The 20,823-nt window shown below is 40.0% G+C and overlaps 1 protein-coding gene across 17 annotated transcripts in view; it reads right to left on the reverse strand.

Annotated features, from left to right (window-relative positions):
- Positions 1–536: 536 nt before the first annotated feature.
- The window catches only part of Syne1 (spectrin repeat containing nuclear envelope protein 1), a 430,253-nt gene continuing 409,966 nt past the window's right edge, over positions 537–20,823 (reverse strand). For 15 of the 17 annotated variants that reach the window (XM_063233318.1, XM_023564552.2, XM_013151061.3 and 12 more), the window contains 9 exons: positions 20,620–20,762; positions 18,598–18,724; positions 17,728–17,939; positions 15,027–15,227; positions 13,177–13,305; positions 11,345–11,557; positions 10,245–10,337; positions 8,917–8,975; positions 537–1,500 (listed from right to left, as the gene is read on the reverse strand). In XM_063233318.1, coding sequence (XP_063089388.1) covers positions 1,260–1,500; positions 8,917–8,975; positions 10,245–10,337; positions 11,345–11,557; positions 13,177–13,305; positions 15,027–15,227; positions 17,728–17,939; positions 18,598–18,724; positions 20,620–20,762 — 1,418 coding nt within the window. In that variant the 3' untranslated portion in view covers positions 537–1,259. The remainder of the gene's footprint in view (positions 1,501–8,916; positions 8,976–10,244; positions 10,338–11,344; positions 11,558–13,176; positions 13,306–15,026; positions 15,228–17,727; positions 17,940–18,597; positions 18,725–20,619; positions 20,763–20,823) is intronic. The other 2 variants (XM_023564556.2, XM_023564555.2) reach the window with 1 other exon arrangement.

Here is a 20,823-nt window from a genome sequence, read left to right on the forward strand (position 1 = left end):
AATTCCATGAGCTGGCAAAGTCAGAGGGGAAAATCAAATCTTAAGTATTTATACTTGAATGATTGACTGAAATTGTATCTTTTCTGACAACAACAACATCAACAACAAAACGAAACAAACAAACAAAAACCCAGGAACCTTTGCAGAAAAGAAGGTGTGTGGAAAAAAGAGGGCTTCAAGAAGGTTCAGGTGGCTGTTGCAAACCTTTAGGACAAATCAGAGAAGGGGTCTTAGGGAGAAGATCCCAGGAGACTATTGCACTGGTGCAATGGGAATGAGAAGAGAGTAAGAAGTAATTCAGGATGCAAAAATTCATAAGGTCTGATTGGCTCTAGAAGGAAACGGGAACAAAGAATCCTCCAGGTCCTTCTATGTTTAAATATGTATTACCTCCAAATGCTCTTTCCTTTAAGATATACATGTGTCTTGGCTTCATTCATTCCATAGAAATCATAACTTAGGTTGTATTTGGATTAATGCCTGCTTAATAATTTAGAGAAAGTCACTTTTTTAGGGAAGAAAAAGCAACAACAAAATATTTTATAATATCTATAATAAATGCAAAGAAATCAATACAAACAAAGCTTGGCTTTAGCAAACTGTACATTACATAAATATCTTCTTTATACTATAACATACAACTTTATCTTCACATAAAGCCTTCTGTAATTTTATTTATTACATCTAGTTTTTCTTTATATCTTTTTAAAAAGTGCCTTTTAGATTTACAGCTTGTGCTTCTAAAGCGAAAGTTAGAACATCATGCCCAAAAGAAGAAGAAGAAAAAAGTACATAGAAAGTTGCCATATAAGCTCTTAAAAACTGTATGTTACAAGGTTCTAAAATCTCTTCAGCACTGATTGGATGGTGGATTGTATTACACTAACATGGCGCTCAGGAGGGTTGTTTCTTGGGTGGATGGAGCAGCACCACGGGAAAGCTGCCCAGATGATCTACTCAAGTCCTTGGCTATGTGTTGATGGGCCAAAGGCCCAGAATTCACAAGTCCAGGGTAACTTTGGGCGTCCTTACCCAATCAGACTCTCAAACAAAATTTCTTCTAGACCTTCTGTATAGTTCCCTCTTGTGTGGTTCATCTACATCAGAAACCGTGACTTGCACTCCAGGATATGGAGTAGAGAGAAAGCTGCCTGGTCAAGGGCTTCTGCCAAGATGAAGGTCCTCTTCAATAGTGGGGACTGCTTCTGGGTCCCTACTCCTCAGGCTCCCGGCACTTTAGCTGATGGCATTTGCTTCGTTCAGAGTGGAGGAGGGCCGTTTGTGTATCTGAGCATGGGGTGGAATGATCGGGCAAAATTGTTGGAGAGGGCACAACTGTAGTCTTCTTCTGACATTGGTACAAGGCAGGCGAGCCCGACGAGGAGCAGCAGGAGAAGCTGAAGGGGGAAAGCTGCCCGGAGGACCCGGAACAGGAAGGCTCGGCCTGACCGAGCTGGCCGCAGCTCAGAAAGGGAGGAATCGGAGCCACCTTTTGTGGACCTGAGAAAAGAAGCCACAAAAATAATTCAAATACTGGAGAGATGTTACTTCTTGCTTTTGTACCTTCCTGGAAGCCAAAGGGCTATGCAAAATGCAACCCGACCTGGCAGTGAGCTTCCAGTCTTCTTCAGTATGTCCAAGTCACCCCACATCCCAACCAAAGAAAGCTGTTGGAAACTGCACTGAGGTCAACCAAAGATGAGTAATTTGGTTTGGATTCCACTCTTTCTTCTCTTAATTTAGTACAATCTTTTCCATCAACAAAGGTAACTGTTCTGCACATTTTACCAGCATACATTAGGTAGATCTAGGCTAATTAAAATGTAGATGTTTGATTCAGTTTATTTTAAAGACTATCAGGAACATCGCTGGGCAACATGTGTTGTCAGAATTGTACCAAGCATCCCATCTAGCCATCCTGGATATGCCCAAATCCATACAGTAAGGATAAGAACAGTCCTAGTCAGTCTTCAAAGACCAGTGAACGCTTAATTTTAGAGCACACCCTGGTTTCATCTTGCACTGAGCCAGCATATGACCCTGACATTAGTGGGTTCCAAAGCTGTACGAGCAAGGAATAACAAAGGAGTCCATCCACCGAACACTGTTGGGGGATTCTAGACTGGTCCTGTCACTAAATCTGTGGTTTTGGGAAACAAATGGTACTTGTCTGAAGAGGAAAACTGTCATCTTGAAGGTTTTTTAGGCTCAAAACTCCAAGTTTCCCTATCTCACTTTTATCTTTCTTTTAAATTGCATATTAGTGAAAATGTCAGTATTTGTAAGAGAGGCCTGAGAAATATTGAAGATTGAAGTAGGATCTGTGTTGGGTGTGACTGATTTCTTTTGGAAGGAGCCATCAGCTTTTTTTTTTTTTCCATACTATTGGAAAAGCAGAAGACAGGAACCTTACTCACAAGTGTTAATATATCTGCATAACATTATATAAATGGAAAGAATAGCTATACCAAGAAGACCTGATATGAATGTCTTAATGGTTTTAATGTCTCAATGTCATCAGGGGAAAGGACATTGAATGTGAGATGTGAGGAAAATACAGTTATATAAAAACTATACAGGTAACTCTGTAGGGTTGGCTCCTGAGAAAACTCTAGTGTTTGTAGCTCCTTTATTAGCTATTAATTTCTGAAGACAGATTACGTTGGTATCACTGGTGGCGGGAGGGATGTAGTACAATGCCTAAGAAAATATAATCCCCTTAAAAAGGGCCACAGAGAGATTATTTAAAACTCCTTAATTAAACCATAGAGAAATGTGACCAACTAGTTCTCCACAAATCTCAACCATGTACTACATGGTGTTTATAGCACAGTTCTTGGAGTCTAAAGAAAAAATAAAAACAAAATCACCACCTTTAAATTAAACTCTGAGGTCTTTTTACCTGAGGTCTACACAGTATAGCCTTCAACAACTCACTGTAATTCTGTGCCAACTTCTTTATCGACCTCTTCAAATTAGGCTAGATGGTCTGACTTTTCAGTGTCACATTTTACATGGTTTCTGACTTACAGTAATTTGTCCCTGTAAACAGTCTCACAAGAAGGGTCACAAAGATTCAATCACCATCTAGTGGTCAAATTGCTTAACTGCCCTAGTGCCAAGCCCAGTGAGTTATTTCTAATGGGCCACCTTGTGGGAGGGGGAAATGTATATTTTGTGGAAATATAATGAATTATGAAAGAGATATATTGTATCTTTCTAATGGAAGGGGAAAAATAGAAACTTCTCAAGTTATCTAATTATAAAATATTCATGTTGAGATGAGGCCTTAGAGAGATCTAATCCATCTCCTAATTTTGTAGCTAAGTAGCTAAGGGCAGTTAACATTTATTCTTCAGATTGCTAGGCAACACTCTAAGCGTTTATATTGGGTTCTCTCATTTAATCCCCACAACAGACCTCTGAGCTGTGTGCTTATTAGCTTCATTTCATACAAAATGAAAAAGAGGTGCAGAGAATCAAGGAACTGGCTCAGGCTTCCATGCCCAGCAAGTAGCAGAATTTAAGATTTCAACCCTGGGACTTTAGCTACTAGAATTTGAGATTTAATGCTAGCTAAATGATTTGCCTCAAATCCCACAAATAGAGGGAGATTTCTATCTAGAACTCAGACCTCCAAAAGCCCTGCCTTCATACCATGCTCTTGACTTTCCCATGCTGTGCTGCCTGGTGATACAGATGATAGTCATGCCGGTCATACTGATGTCATAGGTACTTTACATGTAAAAGCAAAGAAGAAAATCTCTGCATCCTTAAATACTGGAAGTGGCTTTCTTGTATCTAAAATAAATGCCTCCAGCCACAAAGCCTCACAGTATCACAATGATCATCAAATCACTGTGTCAGACACAAGGACATGTTGCTTTCAGGCCACTGCACAATCACAGGAACTACAGCACCCTCTCTGGCCTTCTGGTTTTTTATTTGCCAAGAAGGAGGATGCCTTAATATCCTAAAATCATTTTTTCTCTTGCAGTCTTTGATTCAATGATTTGCTTCAGTGAAACGAGAAGGGTGGGAAAGCCTGCTACAAACTGTGGATTCAGGTTTTCCTCAGCATATCCTTCAGTGAATGTGAAGATATGCCTCGGTAAGCAACACTCACCACCTGTCTCTTGATGAGTTATGACAGAATGACAGAAGAGAGCTCCACATTTCCTCCTACCAAACATCTGACTCATTTTCATTGAGAGACATTGAAAGACTTTAGAAATGGGAAGATGTACACATCTAAGTGATGATGTAACCCAATCGAGCCAAATAGCCCCTCTTTGTCAATTATTAGTCTCTAAGAAATTAAGTCAAAGAGCAAGATCAAAACAAAGGCTGCACATTGACTAGTTTTTTCTTGCAAAGAACTAGACAGGTCACCATTGTTTGGAATAGGGATTCACATGTTACAGAGTCTTTTGAAGGACATGGCACATTTAACAGCATCAGAGCATTCTTCAATAAAATTTAATTGGTGCATGGTTTCTACCACTGAAGAGTGCCAACCGAGGAAAAAGTAATGGGGTGAGATAGGGACAAAGAGTACACATAGTACTTAGTGACTATTCATGCAGTTGACTGCTCTGAAAAATGTCCAGTCTACCTACTGAAATAAACACTCAGCCATTGGAGTAACTACCAGAGTTTTAACATGCCCAGATTTGCCTCTTCTTCAGGACGACTCTGTTCCAGGAAGTTAATGATCTCAAAGTAAAATGGTACTTTTAATATTTATCTGTTGAATTAAAATCACCTGTTTCTAGAGTCTTGAGAAATTCAACAGGGGAAAGAACAAAGGCAATGTGTTGACTAGTTCTTGGTCATTCTCCACTGGCCACAAATACATGCCAATTCAGAATGTGTGCAGTTTCTCAAGGAACTTCATCAGTGGAGATATCTCAGGCATCCAGGAAAACACAAACAAATATTTCCTTATTTTTCTCATTCCTCTAACTCTTTCTAATTTCTGGGCAAATAATTGCCTGATTTGTTGCCCAGGAGTGTCACTGTTCCGAATTAAAAACACATGACGTGTATGTAACAACATACCATGCAGAAGAAGCATGTGTGGCAAAGACATGGGAGAAGTCTGAAATACACACAGGGTGACTCACTTTGAAATCCTACATATTCAAGGAAAACATGGGTGAACTGTGCACACATCATTTAAAGCCAAACTTGAAAATCATTTGGTTACTTGTTAGCCAACATTGGCAGTAAAGTAGCAGTGTTGTTCAAAAATTTATTGTTCAAAAGTAATTTAGGCTGCCTAAGATCTTGTCACCTGCTCTCATGGTCTTTGAAAGGCCAGTGTTCCATGGATAGATGGTTCAGAAGACAAGCTTTTAGAATCAGTTTAGTACTCGAATCTTCTATTCCAAATCAAACATGCTGGCTGGCACTACCCCACTTTGGGTGGCCTGTGCCCCTGTTATTTGAGCTCTCCTACCCATCTATAGCTCCTCAGTAGAGTGGTATGGTTAACAAGGTGGGACACACCCGAACTCTTGTCTTTAATTTCCAGTGTCCTTTTCTATAAACGGAGGACGATAGCCACCTTGGAAGATGGCAAATGAGGTAACATATACACAGTGCTTTGCGTGGTGTAGAACCCATTAAGCAGTGAATAAATGTCAGCCACCTGTCATTATTAACTATATAATTATCCAAGGGGTGTGCTGACTTATGTCCCCAGTGGTTGGTTGGCTTCAGCTCCTTTTCCCAGAGAAGTGTTCCTGTTTTACTAGAAGTGTTTTCAAAGATGTGGCAAATTTCCTAAACTGCCTGACTTAATTCCCCAGAAACACTGGGAAAGCCTTCCTGGAAACAGCAAGAGGGGTTCACTGGAGCCTTAGCCTCCAGCTGCCTCAGGGCAGGTGGGCAGCCTGCCTTTCAGGGAAACTGCTCTGTGCCCAGGCTCTCTGAATGCCTGGAATAAATAGGTCCCTAGGAAGAGTCTGACACAAAAGATTTGAAAACAAATTCCATAAGACACTGAATAGCGTTTACAGGAGTCTTTAGCATATGTGAAAAAAGCCTGCTGGCTTGCTTAAATATATTTGACTACTTGGAATGGATTTTAAAATGAGGCCTCTGCTCCTTCCTTCTGTGGTTCAGCCAGACTTTTAGTCCCTCCCATTCCATCTTAGTTCTCTCTACAGCAGCTGCCAAAGGCTAACAGTGTCCTGGGCAATTCTGCAGTGTATGATTCTCAGCTTTGGAAGGAAGTTACCATTCTCTCTTATCCAGACTACAGAGCAATCCTTGGTCTTGTTGAAAATGAGAGTGAATCGTCCCATTTGTCACATTCAAGTCATTTCTACAAGTAAAGTTTTGAAGAATTCTTGTTGGCAGGGTGGGAAAATTATAAGGGAAATGTAGGAAAAAAAGAACCACAAGCACTGCTTTGAAAACATGCTTCTAAATAAGTCAAATCACAAGTAAAAAATAATATTATGAATTATGAATGTGTGTGTAGATTTTTAAAAAAATTTGTTATAATTTTAGAAGGTCCTAGGAAGCACCCTGTCATCAATTTAGGGAATCTGAGTTCTGATACATTACAAATCCTTTAATGAAAGCAGATTTTATTAATTTGGTAGGGCTCGGGCCTAAACATAATACATGTTCACTAACCCCTGTCCTCAGTCCATATGTAACTTTGTAATTAAATAACCACGTAGAATTGCTACAAGGTCAAACTGAAGTATGTAATAGGCTAGTTTATTATTAATATCTGATTTTAAACAACAGAAAATACATAACTAAGCTCTCCCTTTGAATTAGGACCCTACCTTTTCCAACTCAGTCTCTTTCCTTTCTCAGAGAAACATCTGTGTCTAGAATGTTCTTCTCATAGATCTCACAGGGCAACATCCTCAATTCCTGCACTTTTGTAGTAACCTTTCAGATTTGCTGGACCAGTGCAAGATCAAACACAGTGTCTCAAATCACAGTGTAAAGGGACACAGTGACAGCTTGGATGGTGACTGAAGTTCATTCTCCCCCCAGAGCTTGGGCATTTTACTGTCAGGGTTGAATGCATCCAGGCCAAGGTGCCAAGGAGTTATGAAACCCAAGAATGTTCAACCACAACCTGCCTGCCAAGGTGTTTGATGAAGTTTGCCATTCAGGTAAAGATTATTTATATTCCATCCCCTCCCGAGGAGAGAAGTGAACATTGTGCTGAGCACTCAGAAAGATGTTAATCTACAGTGCTGGACAGAGCAGAGCTGAAAGGCGCCTTGTGGATGTCACAGTGAGAATGCGGCTGGCCCAGCTGCAAAGCCCTGTTAGGAAGCATGTGGAAACATTTTCTGCCCAAATAAATGATGCCTTTAAGGTTTTCAGTTCTGTGGGGCTGGCTTCAGATAACTGGGGAAACAGCCTGATGCCATCTCTGGGAACTGTGAGGTGATGGCTACTGGTGTTGCCTAAGAGCATAACGGCTTGTTCGCTTCTCATCACCAGCATTTTAATAGCTAAAGACTTGTTCTCCGGTTTCCTCAGAGAGCACTGTGGAGACAGTGTTCATCCCTGCTCATGGCACACCAGCAACTTGGGAGTTAGAGGAAGGATTATGCAACACAGTGACTTGTCTATGGTCACCAGTTGTCTTCTTGTAGGGGTTAAGAAGACTACAGAGCAGCAGCATACGTTCATCATTACCTCCCACCGTCCCTGGAAGTTTTGTTTTCCCTCTATATTTCATTATTGCTATTTTGTTAAGGACAAAAAAAAAAAAAAAAAACCCAAAATCAAACAAACAAACAAAAACTTAAAGAAAGAAAGAAAAAAAAAACACCCAATGGAGGCTTAAAATCAGAAAGCATATAAAAATACATTCTGCATTACTTCAGCTGAGTGAGAATTACTCAACAGAATAGCCAGTCCCTTCAGCACACAGCTGGGGAACTAAAACCATTACTCAGAGTTGTTTACAGTTCTCCATTTCCTCATCCCCGCCCTCCTTCCAGGAATTTAGAGCCCTGCTCAGCAGCGGTAAGTTTCCAGAGAGTCTGATATTTTCAAAGTGAACTGCTTGGATTAGAATGAAAAACCAGCTTCAAGGGCAGGATTTTTCACTTTAAAATGAAACTTTTCTGGGGAAACACGAACTGATTAGTGGAAAGGCAAGGGAGCACAGACATCACATCAGCAACAGAGAAGGCAAAGCACTGCTCACTACGGAAATGAGGGGTCTCAGAGGCAAGGTGTGGAGCACAGAGAGCAGCTGGGAGGAGGCCCTCGGGAGGGAGGTCACTGGGCAGGGCATGGACTGCTCTTGGGTCCAAGAGTGAGGAAGGTGAGTGGCTGGCTGAGTGTGCAGGCTGAAGATATTTTCGGGCAAGCAGAAGAGAGAAGGTGCTGATAAATTTTAAATGGAGAACAACCAATTAGGACTTGGCATTTTGAGAATCCAAAACCCACAATCTGGATAAAACAGGAAGATAAAATAAAAAGCTGGGGATGTTAGTATATTTTATGCAGATTTGTGGGTTCTGTGAATGGTAAAGTAATTCATTGATCGATTACGTGTCTCATTGTAAACTCTAGAAAGAAAGAGGATGATAAAAGTCTGCCATGAATCACGTGGTGGTTGTGCCACTAGCCACTACTGATTCCTTACAGGCACATAGAGTGACCTTCAATGAAAGAGACTGAATGAGCTATGTGCAGTTAAACAAAATTTTGGTGTGGCCTAAATATTTTATTTTCTGAGATTTATTTATGCTTTCCATTTAGAAACATCTTCTCCAATTGGCTAGAAAAGAGTGTGGATCATAATGCATAATTTCACAACTATGCTGAGGCAGACCGGACGCAGGCCTACCTAAATCATGGACAATTTTCATCATCCTCTTGGGGTTCTAGAACAGTGTGGAAACCAGGAGAATAAGGTACCTGCTATTTGGACTGCTGACAGAGGGTCCAGGCTGTGAGACACTACATTTGCCTCGTGGCTGTTTGCAATGAACAGGGGTAAAGAAAGAAGAATGTTCAGTCCAGGCAAATAAAGACAAGCTACTGATGAAAATTAAACTAAAAGTGTAGCAAAGGAAAACAAATCAAATGAAATGATCAGTATCCACAAATCAAGGAAACTGGCTTTTCTTTTACTAGAGGAGCAAATAAATTCATTTACGTTATTAATGACTAAATAAACAAAGTGTGATCCTGGAGTCCACACAACAGTGGACATAATTTCCCCACTTTCTATGGTACAAACATGAATGACTCTACTCAAGTGACTCTGATATTTACTGGTAAAATTCACTTTACTCTTTTTTTATGTTTTAGAACACCGAAGCAATACTAAATTTTTTGGTAGTAATGTAAGCTTGCTGCTTTGCAGGAGGAAGCCCAACAAATTACATTCAAATTAAAATTTGAATAGAAAAGCCAGTATTCCTTCACATTCTTAAACTAGGATCTATAGGAAACTAGTGAATGTAGTAAAAAACAATCCTAAAAAGGATAATACATTTGTCAGCATAGAACATAAGTATATATAACAAAAAAATGTACAAATGAAATCATTACTTCTAAAAACTAAAGAAAAACAGAATGAATAAAATCATAAAGCCAGACAAAAAAAATAACAAAACAAAAACCAAGCTTCTAATTACACAGAGAAACCAAGGTATAGAGGGTAGCAGGGCCAAATTGGTCTTTTCATCCTCACTGTGTGGCCCTGAGGCAGCCGTCACCAGCCTTGTGGTCTGGGTGGGTCAGCTTGAGTTGGTGCCACATTAGGGCCCCAACCTTCAAGACTACTACTCAGAAGCCTCTTTGCTTGAGGATCAACAGAACCTCCATTTGTCTCATCAGTTCAGTGGACTCATGGGACATTCAGTCCGTCCACCTTTGGCTCAGGCACTTCTGTTAGGTGGACCTGGGGGTGGTGGTTTGAAGGAAGGAGCCACCAAAGGGCCACATGAGCAGCATTCTTGACGTGGCCATGTGAGCAAGTAAAATAGTTTTTCTTCCCACATACCAGCCACACACTGAGCCCTGGTTCTTTTAAAAAGCAGAATTGCTCTTGTGCATTCCTGAGCGCATGCTGGAAGGCCACACGGTGTGGGGGCTGAGGGAGCAGCTCTGCAATGGTGACAGCCCTCTCCTGCCTGGGGACTCCTGTTCTGAACCTGTGGACTCCATGGTAGACACACACTGTCACTCCCTAGTGTTTGTGCGCGTGAGCCACTTGAAAATGGCCAGTGCAAAGTTACCGGTTTCTGTTTGTTTGGGGTACTTCTTCCTGACGTAGGACTCACAGATCCCGAGGTATCCAGTTCATCAGCAGAAGACCAGGAAGACAAATCCTATGCAAGAAAAAGATTCGTCTAAAAACTCCATGTCCCAGAGCTGTGGGAGGTCTATATGCACAATGTATTTCCTACCCCACCCCCATCATCTGCCCATCCTCACCATACAAATCAGATTGCTGGGAAAAATGAAATCAGACCGCTGAAAACAGCATACCTTCTTTTTGTTATGAGTTGGGATTTCCTGGCTGTGAGTTTGGTACTTTGGAAAATATAGCTATACATTTTTTATTGCATCTTTATTATTTCTTGGTGATGTGGATGTGAATGATATACGAATGGGAGGTAATGAGAACTGTCTTATAGTTGTAGGTCCCCAAGACAAGAGATAAACCAATTTGTCTATGTTAGAAACAAATGGTAGCCACTCAGTAGTCTGTCTGGTAGAATAAGAACTGTGTTATTTCTGATACTGCTGCTGTTCAGAGTTGATGGCTCCATTACATGCTTACAAGAGGACAAAGCACAGTGTGTTCCTGACAGTATTGCACAACTGAATGTCTGAAATCTTAGCATTGCTGGGTTTGCAAAATCAACAATACTATCATAATATGGTAGACTGAAGAAAAACTTATAAAAAGCAAATGAGCAGAGGACTATTTTCTATGGAGTAATTACTATATAGTACACATAGGGAGAATGCATGTTTTATTCTCTTTGAATACAAAACTCATCCACAGTGTTTGGTTTGCTCCAACATGGCTGCATAACTAAAAATGTGTGAGTTCTTCAATAGTCAGGGTGAAATAAAATGCCACAGCAGTGATAGCAATAGAGCTGGCAGCAACAATTAGAAGAGATCTTCTGAATTTAATAGAATCAAAAGAATGTCCTGTTATAGAGCTTTATGCACCTGATGTGTTCATTTTGAGAGGAGACTTAGAGGAGCAGTGATGCAGAGTGGACACTCTGTTCTGACATGTGCTTCATTCAAAGGCTTTGGAGAAGCAGTGTTTCCCACTCCTATAAGAAATGCAACACCTTGGTGGCTGGTGAGGACTCACCTGCTGACTGCTCGACATGTCCAGTAACTTTTCCAGGTCCTTGATATGACGACTGACCTCTTTCAAGAGAAGTTTGAGCCGATTTCCAATGACATGAACTTTTTCTTTGGCTTCCAAACAGTCAGTGCCTTCAGCATTGACCAAGAGTTGGCAAGACATGTCTTGCAGTGAGGTCACTTTGAGCTGAGACTCTGACAGCTCACGCCGTATTTGCTGTGTATAGAAGAAGGAAAGTTTTTTCTGAGTTCTGACGGACAATGTTCCCAAAGTGGGAATTGCAGCTGAGCATCAGAATGCGGTGTGCACACTCAAAATGATGCTGATGCCTGGCTGCAGGAATGGGGAGCTGTGTTCTTATCTGATCTCAGTCAAAAAAGAAAAAGAAAAACAAACGAACCAAACAAAACCAAACCAAACCAAAACAAAACATCCCTGCAGGACTTCTGAACTTCTCTGATCTCAGTGTTCTCATTGGATGCCTGGTTCACAGAGGTGTCAGGTTTACTATCATAATGGGATGTATTTGTGAATGTGTCCTTAAAATGTAAAGTATTGTGCAAATGAGACATAAGATAATTTTTAAATAGAAAAATAAAGCATTAACATCCAAATACAGCAAAAACTCAAGTATGTCTAGGTGTGCTCTGATACACACTCAGAATTTTAATAAAAGATATTGAGTGATCATACATAGCTTAATACCAGGAGACAAACGAGTAAAAATATAGTTGCATAGTTATTTCCTCTTGGCTTCTAAGATACTTCTGGTACTGAATTAAAAGCAGCTAATTTTGTAGTTTAGATCAGTGAGTCTTAAATGAAATAATTTAAGATAACGTTAACATTAATTTAACCTAGCATTTTAAAAATACAGAAATCTACAAAATTCAAAGCACTGTCTCCGAATGGAACCCAAATATGCTTATCATCTATAAAAATCACTTAAATACATTAAACTTTTTATTATCAAGATCCTTGTATAAAAACCTAAGCAGTAAATTTCCATTTGAATATAATCCTAGAAATAGTTTCTTACTTCTTTCTTTTCTTTCCTCCCCACTATCCCCCCGTCCCTAGTACTGATAAACTTAGCTTTTATTATTATTATTATTATTATTATTATTATTATTATTATCATCATCATCTAAATTTGTTTTTTTAACAGTACCGGGGATCAAACTCACAACCGCCTGCTTGCAAGGCAGGTGCTTATGCCGCTAAGCTAAATCCCCAGCTCCCATCTAAATTTTAAGACTCACTAAGTCACTACGTTGTTCATGCCAGGCTTGAACTTGTAATCCTCCTGCCTCAGTTTCCCAAGTGCTGGGATTACAGGTATGCATCTATGCTCGGCAGTTTCTCACTTTTTGAGAGCTGGTATATTTTGGTGTTGTCAGGTGATAAAAATAAACTAAGTTATTGTGTTTCCTCTTTTGTTTTTCTTTCAGAAAATTTGGTGCAAAAGTTAATATTTCAGATGGTGTATCTAATTCCTCTAACAAAGACAACTGTATTTTAGTATCTACTAAGTACTATATTTTAGGGACATAGATAGAATGTGTAAATTAAAAATAAGTACATTTTAAAATTGAAAATGAGTACATTTTTGAACAGTTGCCCTACCAAACACAAGCTAATTGAGATTAAATATACCTAACTTTAGTACAAGTAAGCAATGGCTGTTTGCAACTTGTTTCAAAATCACTAAAATCCTTAAGAGTTAAGTTAGAGACTTAGGCTGGAGTGTAAATTAACAGCATAATTTAGACACAATGAAATAAAAGTAAAAATATCCACTCCTCTGAAAGTAACTAGACTGTCCAGATTCTTACCATCAGCTGCTTGTGATAATCTTGGAGTATCTCTGTATCAAGGTGAGAATCAATAGGGATAATTTCATTTTTTCTTCTGTCAATATTCTCCAGCATAAGCAGTAAACCATGGCTCATTTCATGGAAATCCTATGAAAATACATAACCATGTGTAATAAACTTTCTAGAGTACATTTCCATTCTTTTCAGTTGCTAACACTGGCAAACATATGTTGATGTTAAGATCAGATGCATGATTCTATTCTCAGGAAGTCTTTAATGCTGTTGTAGGTAGCTGACCAAGAGTTTAATTTCTTACCAAAAACATCTTATTTATTACTCAAGGGAGGGGCAAATATTTAGACCTAAAGTTGGTATCAAAATACTTAATTTCTAGAAAGAAGGGTAATGCTGATAGTCTGGACAGGTTTGACTCTCCTCCTGTCTTTTCTCTGCATATTCAAATTTTCCCATCTTCTAAGGCTTGAGCCCAATTTTGTACACCCTTCATTCATCCACTTGTTCATTTATTCAACACAGATAAGGTGTGATCAACATGGTGAATGTTTAAATTAAAAATATTATTACAGTACAAGATACACTAATCTCCCTCAAAATATTCTAACTTCAGATACACCTATCCTGCCATTCTTGCCACTTTGTGCCACCGTTCTGGAAGTCCTCTTTTGCAAGTGTCTTCAGTTATGAGGTCCTGACTGTCTTGATGTCCTGCATCAACTCAAAACATTTACCTTTCACTGTCATTTTGACTTTAGGGCGAAGTCAAAAGCCTCATGATAGCAGATCCAGTAAATAAGGTGGGTGAGAGCACATCATAATGTTTTTGACAGAAATCACTGTGCTTTGAATCAATTCAGGACATTGCACTAGGCATGACAGCACAGCTACTGACACTCACAACTGAGGACTTCCAGAAGTACATCAGAAAGTGGCAAAAATGATGGGATAAGTACGGAGGTAAGGAGATGTATGAGAGGTTTAATGGCAATATGTCTTTACTGTAAGACTCTAAAATATTAAACATACAACATTTTTTTAATCACACCTTGTAGTTACTGAAGGTCTCCTGTGGGCAAGATACTCTGAAAGGAGTGGGCAAAATGGGGGAAAAAACAGTGTAACTACAGCTTTCAGATCTTTCATTTTCCCATTGAAATTCAGATAGGACTCAAAGTCCTGGCCAGGACCTAAAGTGCTCTGTGTGATCCGGTTCCAGATCCTTCCCAGGCCTGATCACTTCCTGCCTCACTGACTACATCTTGACCATACTGGACTCTTTTCTGTCCTAAAGGCATTGTATGCTTTTCTTTTTCTAACACATTTCATTCAACAAGCCTTTCATAGCAACATTCTTCCAGTGGCAGCTTAGAGATCTACAGAACTCCCCTGACCACCCTCCCAAGGTGGCCGTTCTCAACTGCTTGCTACATGTGACCTGTGTCTATAGGTATCCTGATTAACTATTTCCTGCAATTTTACTTATTTTGTCTATCTGGCACATGGTGGAAACAGCAAATAATTGTGGAAGGAATGGATGGGTAAAAATGTGTAATGCTTACTTTGATGCTCAAGAAATATCTATGTGCTCTGTAAATATGTGTTGAATGAATGAATGAGAAAAGGCAGGGCGGAGACAAATGTGGGGAGTAATCTTTTTTTTAAAACTGGACAGATGATGAGATGTAGAGTCTTTGAATTCTAGTTAGATGTACAGATTCTCTAGGAAAATGAAAAGTTCAGGAACATAGTTAATCTCACTCAACTATTCTTTTGGAGAAACAACTGTTTCCTTCAAAAAAACAGTGACAGCATTTGGCTCCAAGGAGCCACCTGCCCAAAGCCCCACTGACCTGGCACTGCATGAGTGCGTCCTGTAGCAGAGCCCGCCAGTCCTCCAGTAAGGAGCACACCCTGTCCCAGCGCCCGTTCATCTGGGACAGGCGATCGCGCAGGTCCTGGCTCTCCTTACTGTCAGCCTGAGTGAACTCAGAGCTGCAGAGGTTGATGGAGAGGATGATGGCTTTGCGGTGGTCCACTGCTTTCTGGAGCTCCTGAAAAAGAAAGGGGGACAATTTAACAGACACAATAATGACAAAACATCTGTTACAAAATATTGTAAGACCCTTGAAAGTGTTCCACGCAAATGAAAAGATCCTAGTTAAGGGGCTGGGGGTTTAGCTCAGTGGCATAAGCACCTGCCTTACAAGCAGATGGTCGTGAGTTTGATCCCTGGTACTGATAAAAATGAAAATGAAAAAGACAAAAAAAAAAAAAAAAAAGATCCTAATTAAAACTGGCCCTAACAGGATGCTTAGGGAAGTGATGGTGGGTAAACCACACTGACACTGATGAGAAGATCTGATGACAATTGACAACTTAGGAGAATATAGTATAGAACAAAAATGTCCAAACTGAGGCTGGGGATATAGCTCAGTGACACAGTGCCTGTCTCCTGGCAAGTGCAAGGGTAGGAGTCCAATTCCTAGTACTAAAAAAAAAAAAAAGTCTGAACAGAATGATTTGTTTAACACAATTGCATTAATACATGTGCATACTCAAAAAATCACAATTTTCAAGAATACATGGGAACCATTACATATTTCAGAATGGCTGACATATCTTTGAGGAAGGCGAATTAAAAACCAAGGAAGGGTAGAATAAATAAATAGAAAATAAATAAAGCAGGAAGAAAGATGAGAACTAAGATATCTGGCTAACTCAGCCCCTTGCACAGCTGTTTAGTCAGAATCTTGTCCAGCAGCTTTGAGCAGAAGGATACCTGCTTTTATTTTTCTCACATAATAATACTAATTCATTAGACCAGTGGTATGCTAAACTGTGTGCATAAGTAAGAAGTGGTGAACTTAAAAAGGCAGATTCCAGGCCCGGAGGCTCCAGTGATCTTATGTGTGGCACAGCGGTCCACAGGCTGAGGACACTGTCTCATCACAGGACACATTCTAGTATGAGGAAGAGAATGAGTTGGGCATTTCATGAGCTAATCAGTTCAGTTTGATTTCACTGTCAAAGCGGGTGACTGATGTTTAGTTCTGTAGATTTCCTGTGTTCATAACTTAATTCCAAGAACCTGAGCACAAATTGTCTATTAATTTCTGAGTGTTTTGGGTAATATTTAAATGTCCATGGATCAAGATGGGGTAAGTAATACTAGAAATCACATTTACAGAGGCTGTACTTTTTTCTAATTTCTCCTTGGTTTTGGTATGCTCCCAACTTGAATTACATTTACACTTTTCAATGGGTTCTTAACATGCTGTGCTATAAATTTGACCACAGACACAGTAGGAGACCAAGAGATACTGTAGAAAGAAGTTGGTTATTCCACAGATTTATTCACAGAGAATGCAGACAGGAAGCACCAAGAACAGGGCAGAGGAGGCAGATTTCCTCACCGTGCAGATGGACTTCCAAGGTCTTACTTTGCTGCCCTCATCCTGCTGAGCTGTCAGACTCTGCCCTGCACTTGTTTTAGCAACTTTTCAAGAATTTGGTTATAAAGCAGGGCTGCCAACTAATCTATGGACCCTCAGAAAAATGCATTTTATTATGTATATTCTATAAATTTAGCTCCCTTTCTGCACCTAGTGCAAAAATTCATGGAGTTGGTGCAGAGACTTTTCTCAAAATACCTGCGGGAAACACTGATTTCTCTCTCTGAAAATTTAGAGCAAAACAAAACAACTCTAAAAGTAAGCCACAGAGATATCATTTAAAAATAAGTAGCATGTACTAAAGTCACAGAAATATGGGAGCAGCACGTGTAGTTCTGAGTCCAGGGTAGCTTTACTCTGAGCAGAAGCCCATCTGAACACATCTTGATGCTCTCCAAAGAAAACCCAGGAGCCATTGAGCTGTCAATAAAAACTGAGCTCTCAGTCTATGGTACTCACCAGTTTCCACATAGGAGTGAAGTTCAATAGCTGAACTACGGGGGACTGTTAAGATCTGGGGCTGGAGTGAAGGGAAGAGATACTATCTCCAACCAGGCCTAAATCAAAGGTGTAGTTCATAAATACTCTTAGTCTTGTTTTGCTTGATCCATTACAGTACAATTCCTTTTGTCACTGCTATAATCAATTTTGGAAATTTTGCTAATATGAGAAAATCAAATGATATCACCAGGTTTCCCATGAATTCACACAGATACAGACTTTGAAAGGATTTCTTTCCAGTTCTAATAAAGATGTGCAACCCTCTGCTCTTACTTATATTTGTCTTACAAAAAGGTTGATTAGATCACAGAGGTGTCCGGATTTTCTAGGAAACTAACTGACCATTTCATAAAATTCCACTTTGCTAAACTATGAGTGATTGTTTATGTGCGGAGAGCCCTAAAGCATGCTCTGCCCTTCTAAACCATCTTAAGACACACTGGGACTTTGGATGGCTATGGGAGAGATGAGTTCTTGTCCAGTTTTGTTGGACATCTTCCCTACTGCTGTGTGAGGGTAAAACATATCAAAGCTAAAAGTTTCTGAACAAATGGCACATGTGGTGGCTTCCTCGATGGGAAAGGCAAGAGGCAGTTACCTTGAGCTTTTTGATCTGATGCTCAATGGTCTGGATGTCGGTGCTGAGCTCCAGGCGCTGGAGTCGTTCCAGTTCCTCCTCTGTCTCCCCAAGCCAGGTCCAGATGTTGTTCAGGTCTGCATTGAACTGCTGCCATTTCTGGAGGTTCTGCTTCATCCTCAACTCCTTGCTCAGGGCCTGGGCCTGTAGGAGCTCCCATCGGTCAATCACACCTGGAGAGCCAGGCACAGAAGAGTAAAGAGTTTTCTCCAGCTGGGGAATGCTTTAAATAAGCAGTGGTGGCTAACTTTAAAGAGCAACAGAGCCAGATTTGGTGGTGAATACCTATAATCCCAGCACTGTGGGAGGATCAGGAAGGAAGTTTGAGCCCTATCTGGGCAGTTGAGTGAGACCCTGTCTCAAAATAAAAATAAATTAAAAAATAAATACCCAAACAAAAGAGATTAGGGATATAGTTCAGTACAAAGGCCTTGGGTTCCACCATAAAGAACGAGGGAAAAAGAAATGGAATGCACAGTAATCCACGGGACAGCAGAGGCTCTTTTCCTACTTGCATTTCTAATGAGAATGGAGTTTAAAAAAGCCATGAGGAACTTTCTGAAGTAATAAGCAATCATGTGCCAGAAGAGATGATTCCATTCTTGGTTCTTTTCTACAACAGGATGCTGAATGCGCACATACAAAAAGCTGACTCAACACTAGAGACAGTGCATTAAAATAAAGGTACATGCTCCTTCTCCCTCCTCTGTCATGGGTGATCCTTAGATGGTAGCAAGAGGGTCCCAGGATTGAACCTCCTACAGGAGGTGAAGCAGAACCATGGAAGATGAGTGTGACAAAGTCCTTTTGAACTGCCTAGAATGCACTCACCAGCTGTCTGCATCTCAGTACTATTCAAGTTAACAAAGCCAGGGAAGTTCTCCTCTTCCTCCTTCAGTTTGTGCTCCAGTTTCCGCACTGAATCTATGCTGCCGCTGCACTCGCCCAGCAGTTTCATCTGTTGAGACATGAAAAACAGTCCTCATCACCAAAATTCCCACAAGGGCAAGAGCTTCTGGGAGGATGTCTTTGCAGCTGCCCAGTGGAGTGCTGGCTGTGTTATACTCCTCTGTGTCACTTTACTAAAAATAAACAAAGACCACAGCTATGCTGTCTCAACAGGTGATGTGCATTCAAAGACACAAAAAGCAAAGCCTTAAAGTCCTACTGGCCATACAGGGTTGGCATGCGAAGTCCTCAATATTTCCTTTAAATTCATGAATTTGAACTTATTGAACCATTCTGGGATGGAAAGCCCAGAGCCCTCTGCTGAAAGGTAATACTTAACTTTTGTCAAATTGCTCCTTCTTTGTCTTTCTTAAATTGAAATGTGGAAACATTAATATACTATAAACCTCATGGGACATTTCTGCATTGAATAATTCAAATACTTAAAAGCACAAAGCAACACTAATGCCAGTTGTTTTAGGAGGAAATTTAAGCAATGTGTAATAGGTATTAAGAGACTAAATTCTACAATCAGGGGGAAAACTTCAAACTCCACTTCTAATATCATCTACAGAATTCAAAAATAAAACAATAAATTAAGGCATTTCTGCAATATGGACCATGTATTACATAATCTCTCCAAAACTCTTCAGTAGAGGCTGGGGATGTAGCTCATCAGCATAAGCACCTGCCTGGCATGTGCAAGGTCATGAGTTCATTCCTAGCACACACACACACACACACAAACAAACAAACAAACAAACAAACAAAAAACCAAAAACCACCCAAAACACAAAAGCAAAACACCACCACCACCACCACCAACAACAAAGCTCTTCAATAGAACACAATGGTATTAAGTTACTTTGTTGACTTTTGACTGAGGTTAAGTGTAATTTCAATGGTATAAGCACAGTCATCAATAAACTATATTAAAATTATACCAGAATTTTACAAAAGATGTTTCATGATAGCTTTTGGAGCTAATCATGACAATATTAATATTAACATACATTGCTGGAGCGGCTCTCTTCCCTGACTTAAAATATCATATATATAAACTGTGATTAGACCATAGGAAATTAACTTTTCTTTCCTTTTTCTAAAAATTCACTTGCATGTGAAAGAAGATATTGGACAGGGAACAAATTTATTTAGAAATTCTCTTGCCTAAATGTATGTAGGAAACAGACACAGGTACTTTTATGAAAAAAATTACTGGGTCAGTAACTAGCATAGGACAAATAAAGTTTTGATAAACTTTATCATACACAGCTAATAGCTGCTCAAATGCAATTGGTAATATCCATAACTGTTTGCTGTCTTTCTCCTAGGCCCTCTTCAGATCTTTTTTCTTCAGAATGAGCATATCAAGGAGCAGAGGAGAGGGTTCCATCCTTAACACCATAAACAAAACAAAACAAAGCATTCACCAAACCATACCAAAACTCCAGAGGATTCTAAAATATTTCCAAGGTCAATATACACTGAAAACCCAGAAAAAGAACTAAAAAAAATTCCATGATTAGTAAACTATTAGCTAAAATCTGCTACTTCAAGGATAACCTTGGCCAAAAATTATTAGTAGAATTTGGAAAAATGCCTAATGACCTTTGGGAATCAAAGGATTTTGTTGTACTCAAATAAATGGATCTCATTAAGTGCTTAGTATAAACGAACAGGCTAGTCGTGACAATGGGCTCCTGGGGTTGAAAATGGAGCATTTCTGCTCAAATGGTAACTTTAAACATCAGATCTTTGTTTTGTACATCCATGTCCATGAGTTCAAGGGCTCTGCTGTTTGGGGGTGGGCATCAGAAGTCCCTCATATTGCAGATGGAGCATTCTTTGTCACAGAACTGTGATCCAGGTACAGGTCAGAAGCAGGCTGTTCAGGACACTCACATAGCCTTTGTAGCTGGAGTCTAGCTCTGGCCCCGTAGGAGTTCTACTGCGTAGGACATTTTCAGTTTGCTGCAGCTGGAAGCGACTGTCATCCAGGGCTTTGTCCAGTTGTTGGATCTGTGACTCCAAGGCGCTGTGATGCCCTGTGGTGCCAACCATAAGAATCTTTACTGCCCATTCTGCTTGAGTTATTTCAAGCTTGAT

This window comes from Cavia porcellus, unplaced genomic scaffold (genome assembly GCF_034190915.1).
Source record: "Cavia porcellus strain 051 isolate PalLab524CR breed Dunkin Hartley unplaced genomic scaffold, mCavPor4.1 scaffold_22, whole genome shotgun sequence".
In the NCBI taxonomy this organism is placed as follows: domain Eukaryota; kingdom Metazoa; phylum Chordata; class Mammalia; order Rodentia; family Caviidae; genus Cavia; species Cavia porcellus.